This window comes from Mya arenaria, chromosome 12 (genome assembly GCF_026914265.1).
Source record: "Mya arenaria isolate MELC-2E11 chromosome 12, ASM2691426v1".
NCBI classification, from domain to species: Eukaryota; Metazoa; Mollusca; class Bivalvia; order Myida; family Myidae; genus Mya; species Mya arenaria.
In genome coordinates this window covers 11456058-11472969 of record NC_069133.1, presented here as the reverse complement: position 1 = coordinate 11472969, position 16912 = coordinate 11456058, and the positions used below count along the sequence as shown (strand labels likewise).

Below are 16912 nucleotides of genomic sequence, written 5' to 3'. Positions count from 1 at the left end.
CATATGCTCTGAATTAAGTGCTTTTCTTTTTTATGTGAAATAGAAATACGTTTTGTGACGAATTGGAGTATTTAGTGAGTGAATGTTTAAATGAATTAGACACATTTATCATTGGATTGTTATGTTTGTGTGTTTTTAGTGGTTGACTCAATTCTGCGCGGTGTTGAAATCGGCGGAATTGCGCCAAGGAGACGACCACGTGCTGTAAAAGAAAAGGAAACCCAAAACACAACGGTAAGAATTATTTTGGATTAATCTTTAAGACAGCCTTCTTAAAGGTCATATAAAGATAATGGTCGAAAGTTTTATCAATTTGTCTCTTATATTCCCTTTCGAATAACCAGAATAGCCGCCATCTTTTTTTCTCAGACAGGGAGAGATTCATTGAAATGGAAACTTATCGTGATTCATATAATAATGAGATTATAACCCTCAAGCCCTATTATTTAAACATATGACAAAATCCATCAATGTTCTTTTCGCAAGCTGAGGCTTGCATCAGGCTTATAAATGGGTTTGTTCTTATTTCGATCAGTAGGACAGACTGAGAAGGCTTGGAAAAAAATGATTAAATGTTTCTGTTAATATTTTTACGATGTGATCGTTTTTGTTATACTCTCTAAGCTTCTGAAATAATTGCTTTCCGGAATTTTTTGAGAATAGATTGTCAATCCCTTTTCTCATATTCTGGGGAGAAACAGGTTAAGTGCATATAAAGTACAGATTTTAATTGAAATTCTTTCATTTTTGCAACAGGACATAAAACACAGGATAAAAATATGATGGGTATTTTTCTCACAAAGAAGTGGGCCAGCAGAAAGGTCAATAGGTTTAGAAAAAGAGATAAGATTGGGATGATCTCATCACTTTAGATGTTCTACATGTTTGCTGTCTGTCTGTACAGGAATGTGGCCACATGATAGCCCCTTGACTGCCTGTATTGCTGTATTTACAAAAAAGAAATGTCACAGAGGGCTTGGAGGGTTTATCAGACTGTTTATCTTGTGGTTGCCTCAAGATCAATATGCTCTTGCATGGACATGACGGTAGTTTATTGATGTCACTATTGATGTCATAAATGCATTTTTTGGTGGGTTATTTTCATCATACTTTTATTTATCCTTTTGTTTGTATTGGTAATAGTTAACTGACATGGAGTAAGATCTTAATGATCAAGAATGGGTTGAGTGAGCGTAGCAAACAAGCCCTTCTTGATAATTCACATATTACTTCAGGTCATCTAACTGACTTAGAACACAACCTCATTGGCTGACATAATGTAACGCAAAAACTGACGTAGGGAGTCTGAATCGGCTGATTGGCAGTGGGCAGACCTTTAAACATCGTCAAAAGTTGAAATTCTGAAATGATTAAGTCTAGTATTTGAATGTCTATCTGCAATTCCATTGGCTGAGAATGTAGGTTGTAGTCTAAATATATATTTACAGCTCTAAAACTTCTTGCCACAAGATCCAGCTGTTGATAATTAATCAGTTACAGTGAAAATCGTCCATGTATGTCACCTTGTGTACTATGATCTGGTGTGAGTACTACTGTTATCATTGAGATTTTACTACCAAATAATGACCCTTTTATCAAAATGACCCTCAATCAAAATTCTTATCTTCATTTTGATATATGAAGGTATGTTGTAAAGTTATGAAGTGTTGAAGTGATGTTTGTTCTCGAGCACTGTGATATTTAAGTTCAAAGTTTTAAACTCTTCAGAAATGGGGGAATAAAACATATATACCTTATGGTTACTAGGTGATTCGGGTCTGTCGAACATAAGATGACGTTCATCAAAGTGATCGTTTGTTGTTTTTTATATCCTCAAACTTGATTCTTTGCACAGGATGCCAAAAATATGCTTGGGAGCAATAAAAATATTCACAGTGCAAGCCTGTTGACTGCAGCTTCTGTTGTCTGCAGCTGCAGGTTTGTGCCTCGCTGGATGAAAGCACAAAGGCTATAAATGACATTAAATGAAGACACAGATAGAACCTTGTGGCTTTCAAACCACGGCCTATAAAAGTAGAACACTTTTTGCAACGTTTTACCCAGGAGTTGCAGAGAAGTGCAAACAGGCCTAAAGCGTCAACTGTGGAATCTTGTTTGAAATTTTCTAATGCCATTGACTTCTTGTTTGCTTCGACCCTGTGAATGTTTTCAACTAAAATTAAGTTTACATTGTCGTATCTTATGTCAGGGTCTATACAACAGGAACATCGTGTTCTAACACATGCATTACACTTCAGTATAAATTTTGCTTGCATGGCATTAATTTGGAGAAATTTTACTACTTTGTTAGGGGTGATGTAATGTATGTAAGTCGAGATGTAATAATACATGTATGTCTGGATGTAGTCATATTTGTGTTGTTTTCCATCATGCTCTGTTAGCTTCAGAATTTCATAAAAAACGCTTGCCTATCAATATTGTTGTCTTGTCCTCGTTAAATAACGTAATCACGAACTGTAATTATGTAGAGATCATGTAGGTTGATCAACAATGAAAGTATTGGCGTCATTCCCATTTAGCGAATTTAACAAAATAATGACTTTCATTGAATGTACTTCATGAAATAATTTGTTCAATACGTATAAAGGCTTCCAGAGTGGGATTTGAATGAATGATTAATAGCAGAGGTAGCGCTGTTTTACATAGTAATTACAATGTTGATTTGTTCTCTTACTATATTTCAATGACTCTTTGTCAGTGGATTGAGCAAGCCAAAATGGTCTTGCCTAATGGAAACTGGGTCAAGTAATGTTCTCCTCAAAATTAATTACCATTTTAGACAGTTATATCTCTTGCAAAACCTGAGGATGTTGGTCTTAAATTTTATAATTGACCGAAAATTCAGTTTAGCAATTCAATACCATTTTGGCAATTTATGTAGTTCCATATTTATATCCGAGAAAATATGATTGCTTCCATAACTCTTGTCGATTGGATAAATAACAAAGTATTGACATCATGCAATCTTGTTCATATTCAGTGTTTCTTGTTTAATATTCAGAGATCTTCTCAGAAAAAACCTAATTGCAGTATTTCCCGTGAGACAACCGCAGTCCAAGGAATTTCCCAAAACCGGAAAATCATAGTCATTTGCTGTTTTTACGCTCTGGCTTAATCTGTAAAGGTGACATTTATCGGCCATTGTTGTCCTTCCTGCTATTGCTACGGTAAGACTACAAGACCATATAACGGACCATGAGCTTATAAAACCAGCCACGCGCTCATGGCCTTCACAATATATGGCCATTAAAATCAGCCACAAATACCTCACAATTGACATCTACTTTAGAGCACATTGATTTTCTGATGACAAACCCCATTGTGTCATGATGTGCAACTATTTGTGGTAGGGAAATGTTAATAATTCATCCGCTTCCATTCTTGACATTTAATGAGACTGGGGGGGATATTTTTTCTCATTAGATCAATATCCTAACTCAATACAGAGTAGGCCATGGTTCTGGAAGGGACAAGTCTTTACTGAGATCATTGTAAATGGGCTGTCAAATGTACTTTTATGTAATGGTTATTTTGCTTCCTTAAACCATTACTTCAGCCGGGTGCAACTCGAGTGCCTATTAAATGGTTTAGTTAAGGAAAATAAATAATAACTTTCGTCAAATTGAAGCGTAAACACTTAACTTGTTCTGTGACAACTGGATTCTTACTAACAGTAGTAAAGACAAAACTCATTGTACATTCATATTTCAACTTTTATTCAAGTAAAAGAGGACCAGAGTTTAATGTTTCCACCTATACCTCTGCCAATGGAATATTGTGGAACATATTTTGACAATTCTAAATGACTGAGAAGGGCGAAAGGGTGCCCAGTAACATATCCCGCCCCTGCTTAAACACGAGACTTGGGGTGTCATGTCACATATCCCACCTCCGCTTAAACACGAGACTTGCGGGTGTCATGTCACATATCCCACCTCCGCTTAAGCACGAGACATACGAGTGCCTGGTCACATCCTCCCTCTAAAACATGAGACCGATGGGTGCCTGGTCACATATCCTGCCCCTGCTAAAATAGGATATTTATGAGAGCCAATTCAGATATCCAGCCCCTGCTAAAACATGCAACTAATGGGTGCCTGGTCACATATTCTGCCCCTGCTTAAACAAGAGACTGATGGGTGCCTGGTCCCATATCCTGCCCCTGATAAAACACGAGACTGATGGGTGCCTGGTCACATCCTGCCCCTGCTAAAACATGAGACTAATGGGTGCCAAGTCACATATCCTACCCCTGCTAAAACATGAGAACAATGGCTGCCCAGTTACATATCCTGCCTTTGCTAAAACATGAGAGCAATGGCTGCCATGTCACATATCCTACCCCTGCTAAAACATGAGAACAATGGCTGCCCAGTCACATATCCCACCCCTGCTAAAACATGAGAACAATGGCTGCCCAGTTACATATCCTGCCTTTGCTAAAACATGAGAACAATGGCTGCCCAGTTACATATCCCACCCCTGCTAAAACATGAGACTAATGGGTACCCAGTCACATATTCCACCCATGCTAAAACATGAGACTAATGGGTACCCAGTTACAAATCCCACCCCTGCTTAAACATGAGACTAATGGGTACCCAGTCACATATCCCAACCCTGCTAAAACATGAGACTAATGGGTGCCCAGTCACATATCCTGCCCCTGCTAAAACATGAGACTAATAGGTACCCAGTCACATATCCTGCCCCTGCTAAAACATGAGACTAATGGGTGCCCAGTCACATATCCTACCCCTGCTAAAACATGAGACTAATGGGTGCCTGGTCACATATTCCACCCCTGCTAAAACATGAGACTAATGGGTACCCAGTCACATATTCCACCCATGCTAAAACATGAGACTAATGGGTACCCAGTTACATATCCCACCCCTGCTTAAACATGAGACTAATGGGTACCCAGTCACAAATTCCACCCATGCTAAAACATGAGACTAATGGGTACCCAGTTACATATCCCACCCCTGCTTAAACATGAGACTAATGGGTACCCAGTCACAAATTCCACCCATGCTAAAACATGAGACTAATGGGTACCCAGTTACATATCCCACCCCTGCTAAAACATGAGACTAATGGGTACCCAGTCACATATTCCACCCATGCTAAAACATGAGACTAATGGGTACCCAGTTACATATCCCACCCCTGCTTAAACATGAGACTAATGGGTACCCAGTCACATATCCCAACCCTGCTAAAACATGAGACTAATGGGTGCCTGGTCACATATCCTGCCCCTGCTAAAACATGAGACTAATAGGTACCCAGTCACATATCCTGCCCCTGCTAAAACATGAGACTAATGGGTGCCTGGTCACATATCCCACCCCTGCTAAAACATGAGAACAATGGCTGCCCAGTCACATATCCCACCCCTGCTAAAACATGAGACTAATGGGTGCTCAGTCACATATCCTACCCCTGCTAAAACATGAGACTAATGGGTACCCAGTCACATATCCTGCCCCTGCTAAAAGATGAGAACAATGGCCGCCCAGTCACATATTCTACCCTTGCTAAAACATGAGACTAATGGGTGCCTGGTCACAAATCCCGCCCCTGCTAAAACATGAGAATAATGGCTGCCCAGTCACATATCCTGCCCTTGCTAAAACATGAGAACAATGGCTGCCAAGTCACATATCCTGCCCCTGCTAAAACATGAGACTAATGGGTACCGAGTCACATATCCCGCCCCTGCTAAAACATGAGACTAATGGGTACCCAGTCACATATCCTACCCCTGCTAAAACATGAGACTAATGGGTACCCAGTCACATATCCTACCCCTGCTAAAACATGAGACTAATGGGTACCCAGTCACATATCCTACCCCTGCTAAAACATACGACTAATGGGTACCCAGTCACATATCCTACCCCTGCTAAAACATGAGACTAATGGGTACCCAGTCACATATCCCACCCCTGCTAAAACATGGGACTAATGGCCAGTCACATATCCCGCCCCTGCTAAAACATGAGACTAATGGGTACCCAGTCACATATTCTTCTGCCCCTGCTAAAACATGAGAACAATGGCTGCCCATTCACATATTCTGCCCCTGCTAAACATGAGTCTAATGGGTGCCCAGTCACATATTCTGCCCCTGCTAAATGGGTGCCATGTCACATATCCTGCCCCTGCTAAAACACGAGACTAATTACTGCCATGTCACATATTCCGCCCCTGCTAAAACACGAAACTAATGACTGCCATGTCACCGTAGGGTCCTGTTGCCTTCCGTCCTTTTTCATGACTTTAATTGACATGCACTTACTGGTAATCTAGCAGAAATGTCTCTATGTGCCATTGCCGTTAGTTACACCATTGATTCCTGTCACATTCTTTCTGTGCTCACTAATTGCATCTGCTGATGGTATTGATTCTGAATGGAGAATGCCTACAAATCTTGTATCCTGCTAATAACCTTGTGAACGATTATTTGACATGTTATTGATGTCCTCTCTGTAACAGCAGATTGCATGTTATAATGTCTAGTACATGAATCCAATATTTCATTCCCCCCCTCCCTTGTTCCCCTTTTTTTCTCGGAATTTCTCATATTTTTTCGAACCTCATTCATTACACTCTGAAATAGAATGTTTATGAAAGAAAAAGGCACAGATGGAAGCTTGTTCAAATACGGCTATAGTATTTCATAATCAGTATTGCTCTGTGGGTTGAAAGTACATGCATTAAAAACCTAAAGTATCACACCACAAATTGCCCTTACAGATAGAAATTGCCATAAATTCATTTCCATTGCAAATTGTGCAATTTGGATGCACGGAAAGAGGAAAATATGGTAATTTGGGACTGGTGTAATGAATTTTAACAAGAGTAAACCACTCGAGTCATTTTTCCCATGTTAATTTATACTATTGCGAGAAAGGCTGATAGCTGTTTTAGCTCGCGGCTAAGTTTTAAATTTGTCACATTTAAACTGGATTTAAATTGTGCCCGTGACTAAGCGAATACTTGAAGATAGTAGCGATGAAATCATGAGATACAACGCATTAGGTTTGCTCATTCATTGTGAAGGTTAAAGCCGTTTTAAATGTTGTTTACTTTACCAGCATTTTGTAATTTAGTAAGAGATATTTTTACTATAGCGTTAAGCCTTTTAGTAATTACAGCTAGCGGAAATGATTTATATTACGAAGGATTTATGGTCCATATAGGTATTTAATTGCTTTCATTTGAGATTCATCCAAGTTACGCACTGTTTTTATATTGTTAAGGTTTTACACATTTATAGATGTTGTTTTATTGTTATTTGCAGAGCTTACTGACTTGCAAGACTAGTGACACTTTCATTGTCATTGAATTCTGAAGGTCATAGCAAAACAGTACAATGACATTCAGACTTCTGTGTGTTTCAAAGTTTATTTCTTTTAGATATCATAGAATCTTCACATAACAATCTAAGTCCTGACACCTTGACAGTATTAAGTGAAAAAATTAAAATCAAGCCTCTAAAATAGAAGGGTTATTTATAGTGCTGAAACCATCCCCCTTTCATCATATTTATGCTGAACATGTTTTGAGAAAGTCCCTGATTACACAGTATAATGGCTGCTTTGTTAAAAAGCTCTCAGCTGTCAGTAGTTTATAGCTGTAGGCATTAATAGTGGTCTCTTGTTTGGATGTTTGACTTACCTGCCATATTACCTGTATATCAGTTAGCGCAGTATTGAAATTACCCTACAATTGTGGTGCAAAAATATCCTGGTTTGAATGATTAATGTCCAATGTATAGATTACGCTCACTAGCTATCTGTATACACTGGCGTACATTAACAAACAGTGAACTTGGCGGAGAGTTCTAATCTAGGTCAGAGGCCCACTGTTACCGCTGTGGTTAGCTCGCCAATACACGTGGTTGGAGTTTCGCACAGTGCAGACAAAGCCTTATTCAGACAGGCAGAACATTTATCAAAAGGATTACACTAGTCTTATGATTTATTATAACAGACAAATTGGACTTTTGCTGCTGTTAAACCGAAACTATTGGTGAAGAATTTAAAGACTCGGGATTGTGATTATCGATGATGTAAGTGTTAAACTGGCGGTTTTCTTGTTTAAAGTGCAAATAGACGGCTTTCAGTTGTCCAGAGGTCTGTTTTTTCCTACTGATGACATTTCCTTTAGATGTCATCTGAAACCTGTTGCCATGGAAATGGTTTAAATAGCACAGGATTCTTAATACAGCCAGGATTTAGTTGATGTCAGATCTATTTACATGTGCCATTGGTTATTTTCTCTTGATCTTTGAGGTTAGGATATAGTTAACAAGAAGCCCTCCAGCTGGCTGTCTCGGCTTTCTGCCGCGTGATTTGCAGGTCTTTTTTGTGAATTTTGGACTTAAAACATATTCCAAATGAGTTAAGCGATAGTTGATTATGTAACCGTGATAGAGAGGTAAGAACATTTTGTGTATTATTATTTCATGAGATTGAGATCTGTATGCGCAATAGACCCATATTTCATTTGCTTACTAAGCTACGTCAGTACATAGCAGAATTAAATTTCAAGAACATTATTTAAAGAACAGAGTATTAATTGATTTCATAGCGGCTTAAGGCTAAGCTGGCGACAATTGCCAGGCAAAGTACTTAAAGTCAGGTCATGGTATTTGTTTAAGTAATATTAATTTTTTAAAAAGTTTAAAATTGATTTCCACAACAGGTACTTTAGATGAAGGTCATGGTACAATAGACATTCAAAATCTTGGTTATAGTTCTTGGAAGAGCCCATTAAGAGAGCCAATCAACATAACTTAAGTGAAGTGTAGCGGAAATTGCTTATTCATATGCAGGAGAGCGCCAAGTTCATGTCTAATCATATTTACATTGTAGTATTATGAAATGGTATTGTGGTTTGTGTTCTTAGATTGTAATCAGTTTTCTATGACCTTTGGTGCAGGCCGAAAATAATCTGGATTGTGTGAAGTCAGGTGCCCTGTTATCTATCAGTTTGGTGAACTTGGCTGGTGGCCAGATAAAGAAAAAAAACAACCCACATTCCAACAGCGCTGCTGTTCCCTCCATGATGTGGAAAAGCAAGGAATGCATTGTTATACTTGAAATGAAGTACCTTGTTTATTTGCCTGTATTATTTAATCACTTTTCCAGACATTCATATTTCCTCAAGGAGGTAGTTTGAACTTTTGACATTGTTTGCCGATATATCATCGGCTTTATTCAAAGCATAGTCGTTGTTAAATTTACTATCTTTATGTTCCATTTTATGTTCACAGTGATATTCTGACTGTACCGTACTTTTACTTGTTAATGATAGTGGTATTATAATAAAAGGGTTTTTCATTACGCTCCGGTAATACCCTTTGTACTTAATAATAGTAACTAGTAATATCAAGTATCATCGTAGGAAAATGTGTATCTCATATCTATGAGACATTAGCCAATGAAGGAATTTTGCTTTGTAAACTTTGATCTCTACCTGGTTGATTGTGATCTGCTGATTGTTGAATGATAATGGTTTAATCACCTGATTGGTGATAACCAAGCAGTTCCCCCGATCTGATCAAACACGCCAAGGGCATCCATGTTTTGTGTGAGATAGTACAGTTGAATTACTGTCTTATTACATAGATTGTAATAGTATTGTTTGTTTCTATGTACTTGATCAAGTGGCATAGGAAGAAGTGTAAATATGATCTATATTTACAGTTGATATAAGATCGGCCTATAAGTGGCCTTATTGTTCAATAACGCTCATGTGGTCAATATGTATACACAGTATGTGTACTAAAGGACATATGAAAATGGGCAAAGAATAAAAAATAAAAAAATCCTTTGTTTTAGACAAGATAACAACTCCATTTTACATCAAACCAAGATAACAGCAAAGTGTCATTCTAAATAATAACTTTCAATAATATTTCCTTTTTCAGAGTCGAGCCAGTGCTAATAACAGTACGCCACAGACAAGTACACGCAGTAGCGTATTAAAGAAGCCGCGGTCTTCCCAACAGGCTGTTTCCACAGTGACATCTACCCCACCCACTGTTGTAACAGCAGTACCCTCACCCCTACCCACAGAACAAAAAGGTTAGATACCCTTTAACAACGTCGTTGTGGATGTACAAACAGTGTCAACTGAAATGATTTCGAGCAAGAGCTTAAAGATATATATAATGAGTGTTTATGCCCATGCCTCTACTTCTGGGAGATGGATCCTAAAAGCATCTGACAAAAGCAACAGCGGTTCCACTAAGTCTTTATTTTTCCTTCGGTAAACAGTTCAATAGACAGCCAAGCTGTGTCAGGCTTATGACGTCAATTAATGGATTAGCAAAGAGAAAATTAAACAGTAACAATTACTAAACCAAACTTGAATGCAGTTAACATTCCATACACAAGCTAGGTGGAACTGTTGGGTCAATAATTCCTTTGAGAGATAGTTTATTAGAGATAGTTTATTTGAAATCATAATTCTAGTGGAAAAGTTGTTTGTTTTGGTGCCACTGTTAGGAATTTCTTGTGGCCTAAAGTTTTGAAACAAATATGTTATACACATAAATGTTTTTCATTGTCTCAAGCTGTGTAGATTAATTATCGCACACAACTGTTTTGTATTTATAAATTCTGTTTATAGCAAGGCCGTGAACAACCAAAGAGTTGTTTCTTCACGCAGTTGTGAGGGGTCTCTATCAGGGAGGCTTAATTAACAGTTTGCATAATACAAAAAAACTTGCAGCTGCAGGAACGAGATTTGATCGATACAGAACTATGGCTTTTCACAACTTTACTGGGGAATATCAGAGAGTGGGCGTCTGCCATCTTATGTTTAAGCTATGTGATTTGCGTGTTGTTAGTCATCACACGATCTAATGCAGCGATGTTCTCCATGTTCTCTGAATGTTTTCATGTCGGTTTCCATGTTAATCTCCTTGGCTGTTAATGATAAGCTTCTTGTCTGTTCATGATCTTATGGAGATGTGTTCTTGAAATGTTTCCATGTCAGTTTCTATGTTAAGCTCCTCATCTGTTTTGTTCGAGCTATGCTTAAATTGCTGTTCAGACCTTTACAAGCAGTTGTTAGGGTTTTGCCATGGGGGCATGGTTGAATTAATATTGCATAAAATGGCCAATCAAATGGGGAGAAACATGTTCATTAATTACTTGCTTGGGATTTAAAAGTGGCTGTCGGCAAGGTCGATTTTAGGCGGTTAATGTTACATTCCTTCCGTGCTATGATAAAAACTCTGTTCCTTTGTCGAGCAATGCATTTCCGCTTGTTAAAATTTGCCCATGAGTCATACTGATACCTAGGTCATATATATCTTTAATTTCATGTTCGTCTTGCTTTATGGGCTGTGTTTGTGTGTTTGTATTAAAGCCGTCACATTTTTAAACCGCTCAATACTTCTCTCTCTCCCTGTACTATACTTGTTTCGTTAATGATCATAAGCGGAGGTTATCTTAATGGAAATGCTTGGTAAACCTAATATTTGCCGATTGATAAGGTTCTTTTTAATGCAGATATGTAAACCCAATGCAAATATCTCCCAAGGTGATTGAAATATACATAAAAATGCAAGGAAACAGTTTATGAATGTTGTCTTTATATCCTGGCCAATAGATTTTGTCCTCAAATCATTGATTTATTGAATTCTCCTTGATTTATTGAATATGGGTTAACAAATTATGTTAACATATCAACGACAAGTTGTGATTTTGTTACAACGATGTATTTTAAAGTTTGTGACATTTATTGCGATTAGTTTCTTGTAAGTAGTTATGAAATAAATTTGAAATTCATTTTAAAGGCAGCCAAGCACATAGCTTCAATAAATGTTATTAAATACAAATAAGTGATGTGCTGTACATTTGATAGCATTTTCAGTGTGTAAGTTTGAACCACATTTCAAAAAGTTTAACTCCATACCAAATGCTCAGTTCTATTTTTAGAATGGAAATACTATATTATGAACTATATGCACTAGTACCAAATATATCTTAAAAATATTTAGTTTTTTAGCCAATTCAAATTTTTGTAATACATCATACACTGCATTGCAAAGGTACCTTTTTTATAATTGTTATTAAATTAACATGCTTGCCTTTAAGTAAGTTATACATTAAGTATACTTATTCTGGTTTTAACTAATTAGAAGTGTGTAATTAACGATGTATACATCAGCTATGGTTTTGTATGTGACTGGAGGCTAATAATTAAGCTGTGCATGTGTAGCGTGTTGATGGATTGACTGTCACTGACACGCTGTCATCTCTTCACTGCAACATGACCCCTTGATCTTACCATATATACCACTACTGTAATATAAAAGCCCCGGGCATTGTTGGCTAGTAAGCTTGCTTCCTATATGATAATATCTGACTTTTGACGGTATTGGTGAAATTTGTCACTTGACTGTGTACATTTCTAATTGTATATAATAGAAAAAGGTGTAATAATACCGATATATATGATAACATTTTATTTCATCCTGTCTGGTCAACTTTAGAGACTTTTATCAGTAATATATAAATTTCTCACTGTTTTAAACCTGTGATCGTTCTGCTGTCTAAATCCATCGAAAGTGCGCACAATACCAACACCACCAACACTCTTTGTTTTTAAATACTAACATCAACTTTAACCAGTTTTAGGTATTAAATAAAAAAAAGTTTGTGTCAGTGGAATATATTTTTTTTTATAGTTGATCGTGTTGGTACCAAAAAAAAATCACATTTTCAGTGCCCATGCAAATGAAATAAAGATTATGTTGCACTGAACAAACAATAATCACCTATGTAATTCATGCTTGTTTAAATCTAAGAAATTTTCACACTAGTATACTGTCTTGTTATTTCCACATAAGGCAACTTATTCTTTGTATCAATATATCTGTGAGGCCAGGATAATGTATTGTCTAAGCAAAATGCCCATGCACTGCCTTTGATGACATTTTATATTACTTTGACCTTCTCATATTTGGAGAAGAGATGCTATTTTTTTTCTCTGACTGTAAATAATAGACTGTGTCTTGTGAATAAGAGAATTTCCAAGGAGGTTTCTGTGATGTATTGATTTGGGTTCCTGAAGTGAAGACTGGCCTAAAGAAATACTGGGGTGAAATTATTCAGTTGCTAAGCATATTGGGAAGTCTAGTAAGGTAAAGGCTGAAATAAAGAGAGATCTATGTCTTCTAATCCATGTAAATTTCTTCCTGAAAGGACATTGATTTTGCTCTTGTCTTATTATACAGTCTGTCACATCTTTGTTTGGCATACACTATTAGATGCCTGGGAGTTTTCATGTACCAAGTATTGAACAAAGACTCCATGCCAAATGTATGAATAAGCTTTCTCTTGAATATAAACTTTCAGAATGGTTCTATCCTCTCCTATTTCTTTCTCAATGAACAGAATTTTCCTGCAAAGCCCATGAAAAGGGGACATATAGTTCTTATCTCTTGTGCTCAACCATTAGTTTTGTTCTACAGGAGGGCTTTTCACAAATTACTCATAACTGCATTGTTTTTTATTGTTATTTCTGCACCCAAGGCTTCCAACCTAGGCTTCCAACCTTTTAAACTCCGAAATTGTGCAGGTCACTGTTTATTATACTTCACACTTGCCAGTGGTTTCACATTAACACACAACACAATCTTGTAGAATTTCTCTCCTTTCCAAAAGTGTAATGCTATTATCACATTTCATTACATCATAGATGTTATCTCAGGTATATTAGACAGGTTTTGTGGGTGAGAGAGTTGATTTCATTACAAGATAAGCAGTCTTTATAAACGACCCCCAAAACTGACAGCCAAGGAACGCATTTACTTATTTTGAGACCACCCCCCAGGTTAGTAGTGTTTTGAGAACACCCCCAGGTTTGCATTTTTTTTGTATCTCAGTGAATTTATGACCTCTACATCTGGTGGTGCAAGCTATAAGCTGTTTTCAATGTAGAGAGAAGACTTCTTTGTGTTGTAATCCTGCCTTTCAATCTAGACAATACACTGGGATTGAAAGACTAAATTGGTTTCTTTGTGAAGGTTTAATGCACTTTCTGCTGAGATGGGCTATAGATTGAATACTGACACCAGTTTTGTGAATTAAACTTCGATAAGTGTTTCAGGGGAATTGGAATTATATGATCGTAGGTTATTTTTGTGTTTGGAATAAACAAATTAATTTGAGGATTTTTTTGCGCTACAAAAGGATTTCTTTTTGAAAATGTCAGAATATATACTTTGTTTGAATTATGCTTTAAGGCAGTAAATTTGCAAGTTTGCCTTATTTCAATAAGTTTGAAATGCTGTTGAGATTTAGTATTCAATGTTTGTTAGATAATAAGTTCAAACAGTGGCTTGAGGCAAACAAATATTGAAATATGATAGCTGGCTTGTACAAGGAAAGGCCATGAACCACAAATGGTGATAGTGTCTATGTATAGATAGTGTCTAGCTACGCCAACTCACACAGCTTGAAAAATAATTACAAAGTAAATATTCACAGGACTTTTTTACACATGGGTGGAGAACTTCAATTGCGTTATCAGATGTTAAGTATTATGTGTCATTGCGTTTCTTCTAAAACAGTGTTAGATTTCTTCTGTAGAAGGTAGTTTGAAAAGGCGGGTTAAGCTTGTGATAAAGATTTCTCGTTTGTAAGGCTTTTGTGTTTGTATAACAATTCATGTCATGCGTTGTGCATAAATTAATAAAACCTGGACTTCGTATTATAATTAGCTTTCTGATTGTGCACTTATGTGAAGTTTTTAGAGGACAGGGAAGATTTTTATAGTACTTTCGCCTTGTGCAAATACTTAAACCATTTCCTGCGCTGCTCATTGTGGAGAGATGTTAAATGGTTATAGATTGTAGATAGTGGATGACATCACTGTTAGGAAAATCTGAGAGTGAATGATACTATTGTTAACATTAGACGAGAGTGGATTATAAAAAAGTGTTTGGTATGTTTTTAAGCTATTTAAGCTGAACGGAAAGTGGTCTTCGACTTAAAACTTTTATATCTTATATCTTAGCACCTGTGTATTGTATATTTTTTTGTAAACAAATTACATGAGATTGATTCTTATCACTTTGAGATGAAGAAAGATGAAAGGGAAAGGAAAAGTTGGAAAATTTCTTTTATTTCATTTATTACTGTAATGGGTTATGGAGGACGTTGTTCCGTTATTCAGGAGAGGGACTGATGGTTTAGGTTGGATGGGACACAATAAGGATTATTTGTGTATCAGTGTGGTGAGGTAAACAATGGTAAATCAAAATGGTAAGGTCGCTAATTAGACTTGTGGAGAAAAAAAAATGAGAAAAAGCTGAATCACATGGAGAATGTGTGGATGGCGGAGTGGAGTGGTTCCTGGCATTCTGGTGCCTGGTTATTATGCCATTACAGAGCGCTGAATGCACTAGGTCTCCTGGGTTCCGCCTGCTGTAGATTGATGCATTCAGCAGCTGGTATTTGTAAACAGCTCATAGCCCAAGTACCTCTGTTCTGCTCTCGGCACTCTGCCATCAGTACATAACCATTAGATTAAAGAGAGCTTATCCAAAGAAAGAAACACAAAAACCTAATTTAGGAAACCTGTAATTGATTACTTTGCTTATGAAATAAATCATAAATCTTATCTGCTTGTCTGTGGTTTCTGAATACCCTTGCAAGGTCACTGGCTGTAAATCAAAGTTTACACTGGTTTGAGATTAGTAGATTAATTTATAAGAGGATTAAGATTTTCCAAACCAATAATAATGTATTGGATTTCCCATTCATAGGCGAGGTTTATTCAAATGAATTGAAGTGGAATGCATTCGCACTAATATTGCTTGAGGTTATTATTGTGATTAATGTTTAAACATGCTGTTTCAGGCGATGAAACTATTTAATTATCATTGGGAAAATATTTACCTAGGATTTCATGAATAACAAATGTTTTCTATGACTTCCAGTATCTGAGAAGGCACGACCTACTTCAAGGAGAAAGCCACGAGTGGTGGAAATCAGCGGAGTAAAAGCCAAACCTCTTTCCCTGAATAGACGAGAGTCGCCTTCCCCTGCTGTAGACAACGATACCGCAACTCTCAGTTTACGAGTCTCCCCACGCAGCACTCCGACCAAGGAAAGGACTCGACCTCACAGGAGTAGGGAGAGAGACAAACTAGCTGCAAATAGTGGCGTGTTAGAACCTGATATAGAGGACACTGGTGGTGGTGGTGGAACTGTAGATAAAAGTGCAGCAGACAGTCTAAGAAATAGAAATCGATCTCAGCAGAGAAGGGAGGAGAAACTATCTACACCATCAGGTACTAGCAAGGCGCAGAGTCGAATACAGAACGAATCTCCGCGAGATGAAAGTGGATCTCCGCGTAGGAGGTCGTTAAGTAGGACACGTGTTAGTGTGCAAAAAGAAGCAGAAGCTGTGATCAAATCTAATTTATCAGGGAGTAAGAAAGATAAACCAGTGGAGGACAAAGTTAGTGCCAAATCTGAAACCAGTGACACAAAAACTGAGAAACCGGAGCGTGTTAAAAAGGTTGAAAAACCCTCCACCTCCCTCACAGACTCTGCGAACACTAAGTTAAAATCAGGGAGTGATAAGAGTGAAACTCAAGACAACATTAATGATCGTGTTGAACAAAAGTTAAAAGAGATCAAATCAGCCTATAAGAAAAAGGAAAAAGAATCAGGGATTACTAAAGGTGAACCGAAAGAGAAACGATCTAGGAATGTAAAAGTAATGGTGAAAAGGAAACTAAAAAGCGTGAGAAAAAGAAAGACAATGTTGTCACTACTAAAGAAACACAGAACAATGGTAAGAAATCTGTAGGTTCTAAAAGTGTGGATGTTAAAGAAACAGTCAATGA

General features: G+C 37.3%; 1 protein-coding gene across 2 annotated transcripts in view; it reads left to right on the top strand.

Annotated features, from left to right (window-relative positions):
* Positions 1–16875, top strand: part of LOC128212427 (probable JmjC domain-containing histone demethylation protein 2C) — a 50663-nt gene extending 33788 nt beyond the window's left edge. For both annotated transcript variants that reach the window (XM_052917886.1, XM_052917888.1), the window contains 3 exons: positions 140–234; positions 9968–10124; positions 15998–16875. In XM_052917886.1, coding sequence (XP_052773846.1) covers positions 140–234; positions 9968–10124; positions 15998–16875 — 1130 coding nt within the window. The remainder of the gene's footprint in view (positions 1–139; positions 235–9967; positions 10125–15997) is intronic.
* The last annotated feature ends 37 nt before the right edge of the window (positions 16876–16912 follow it).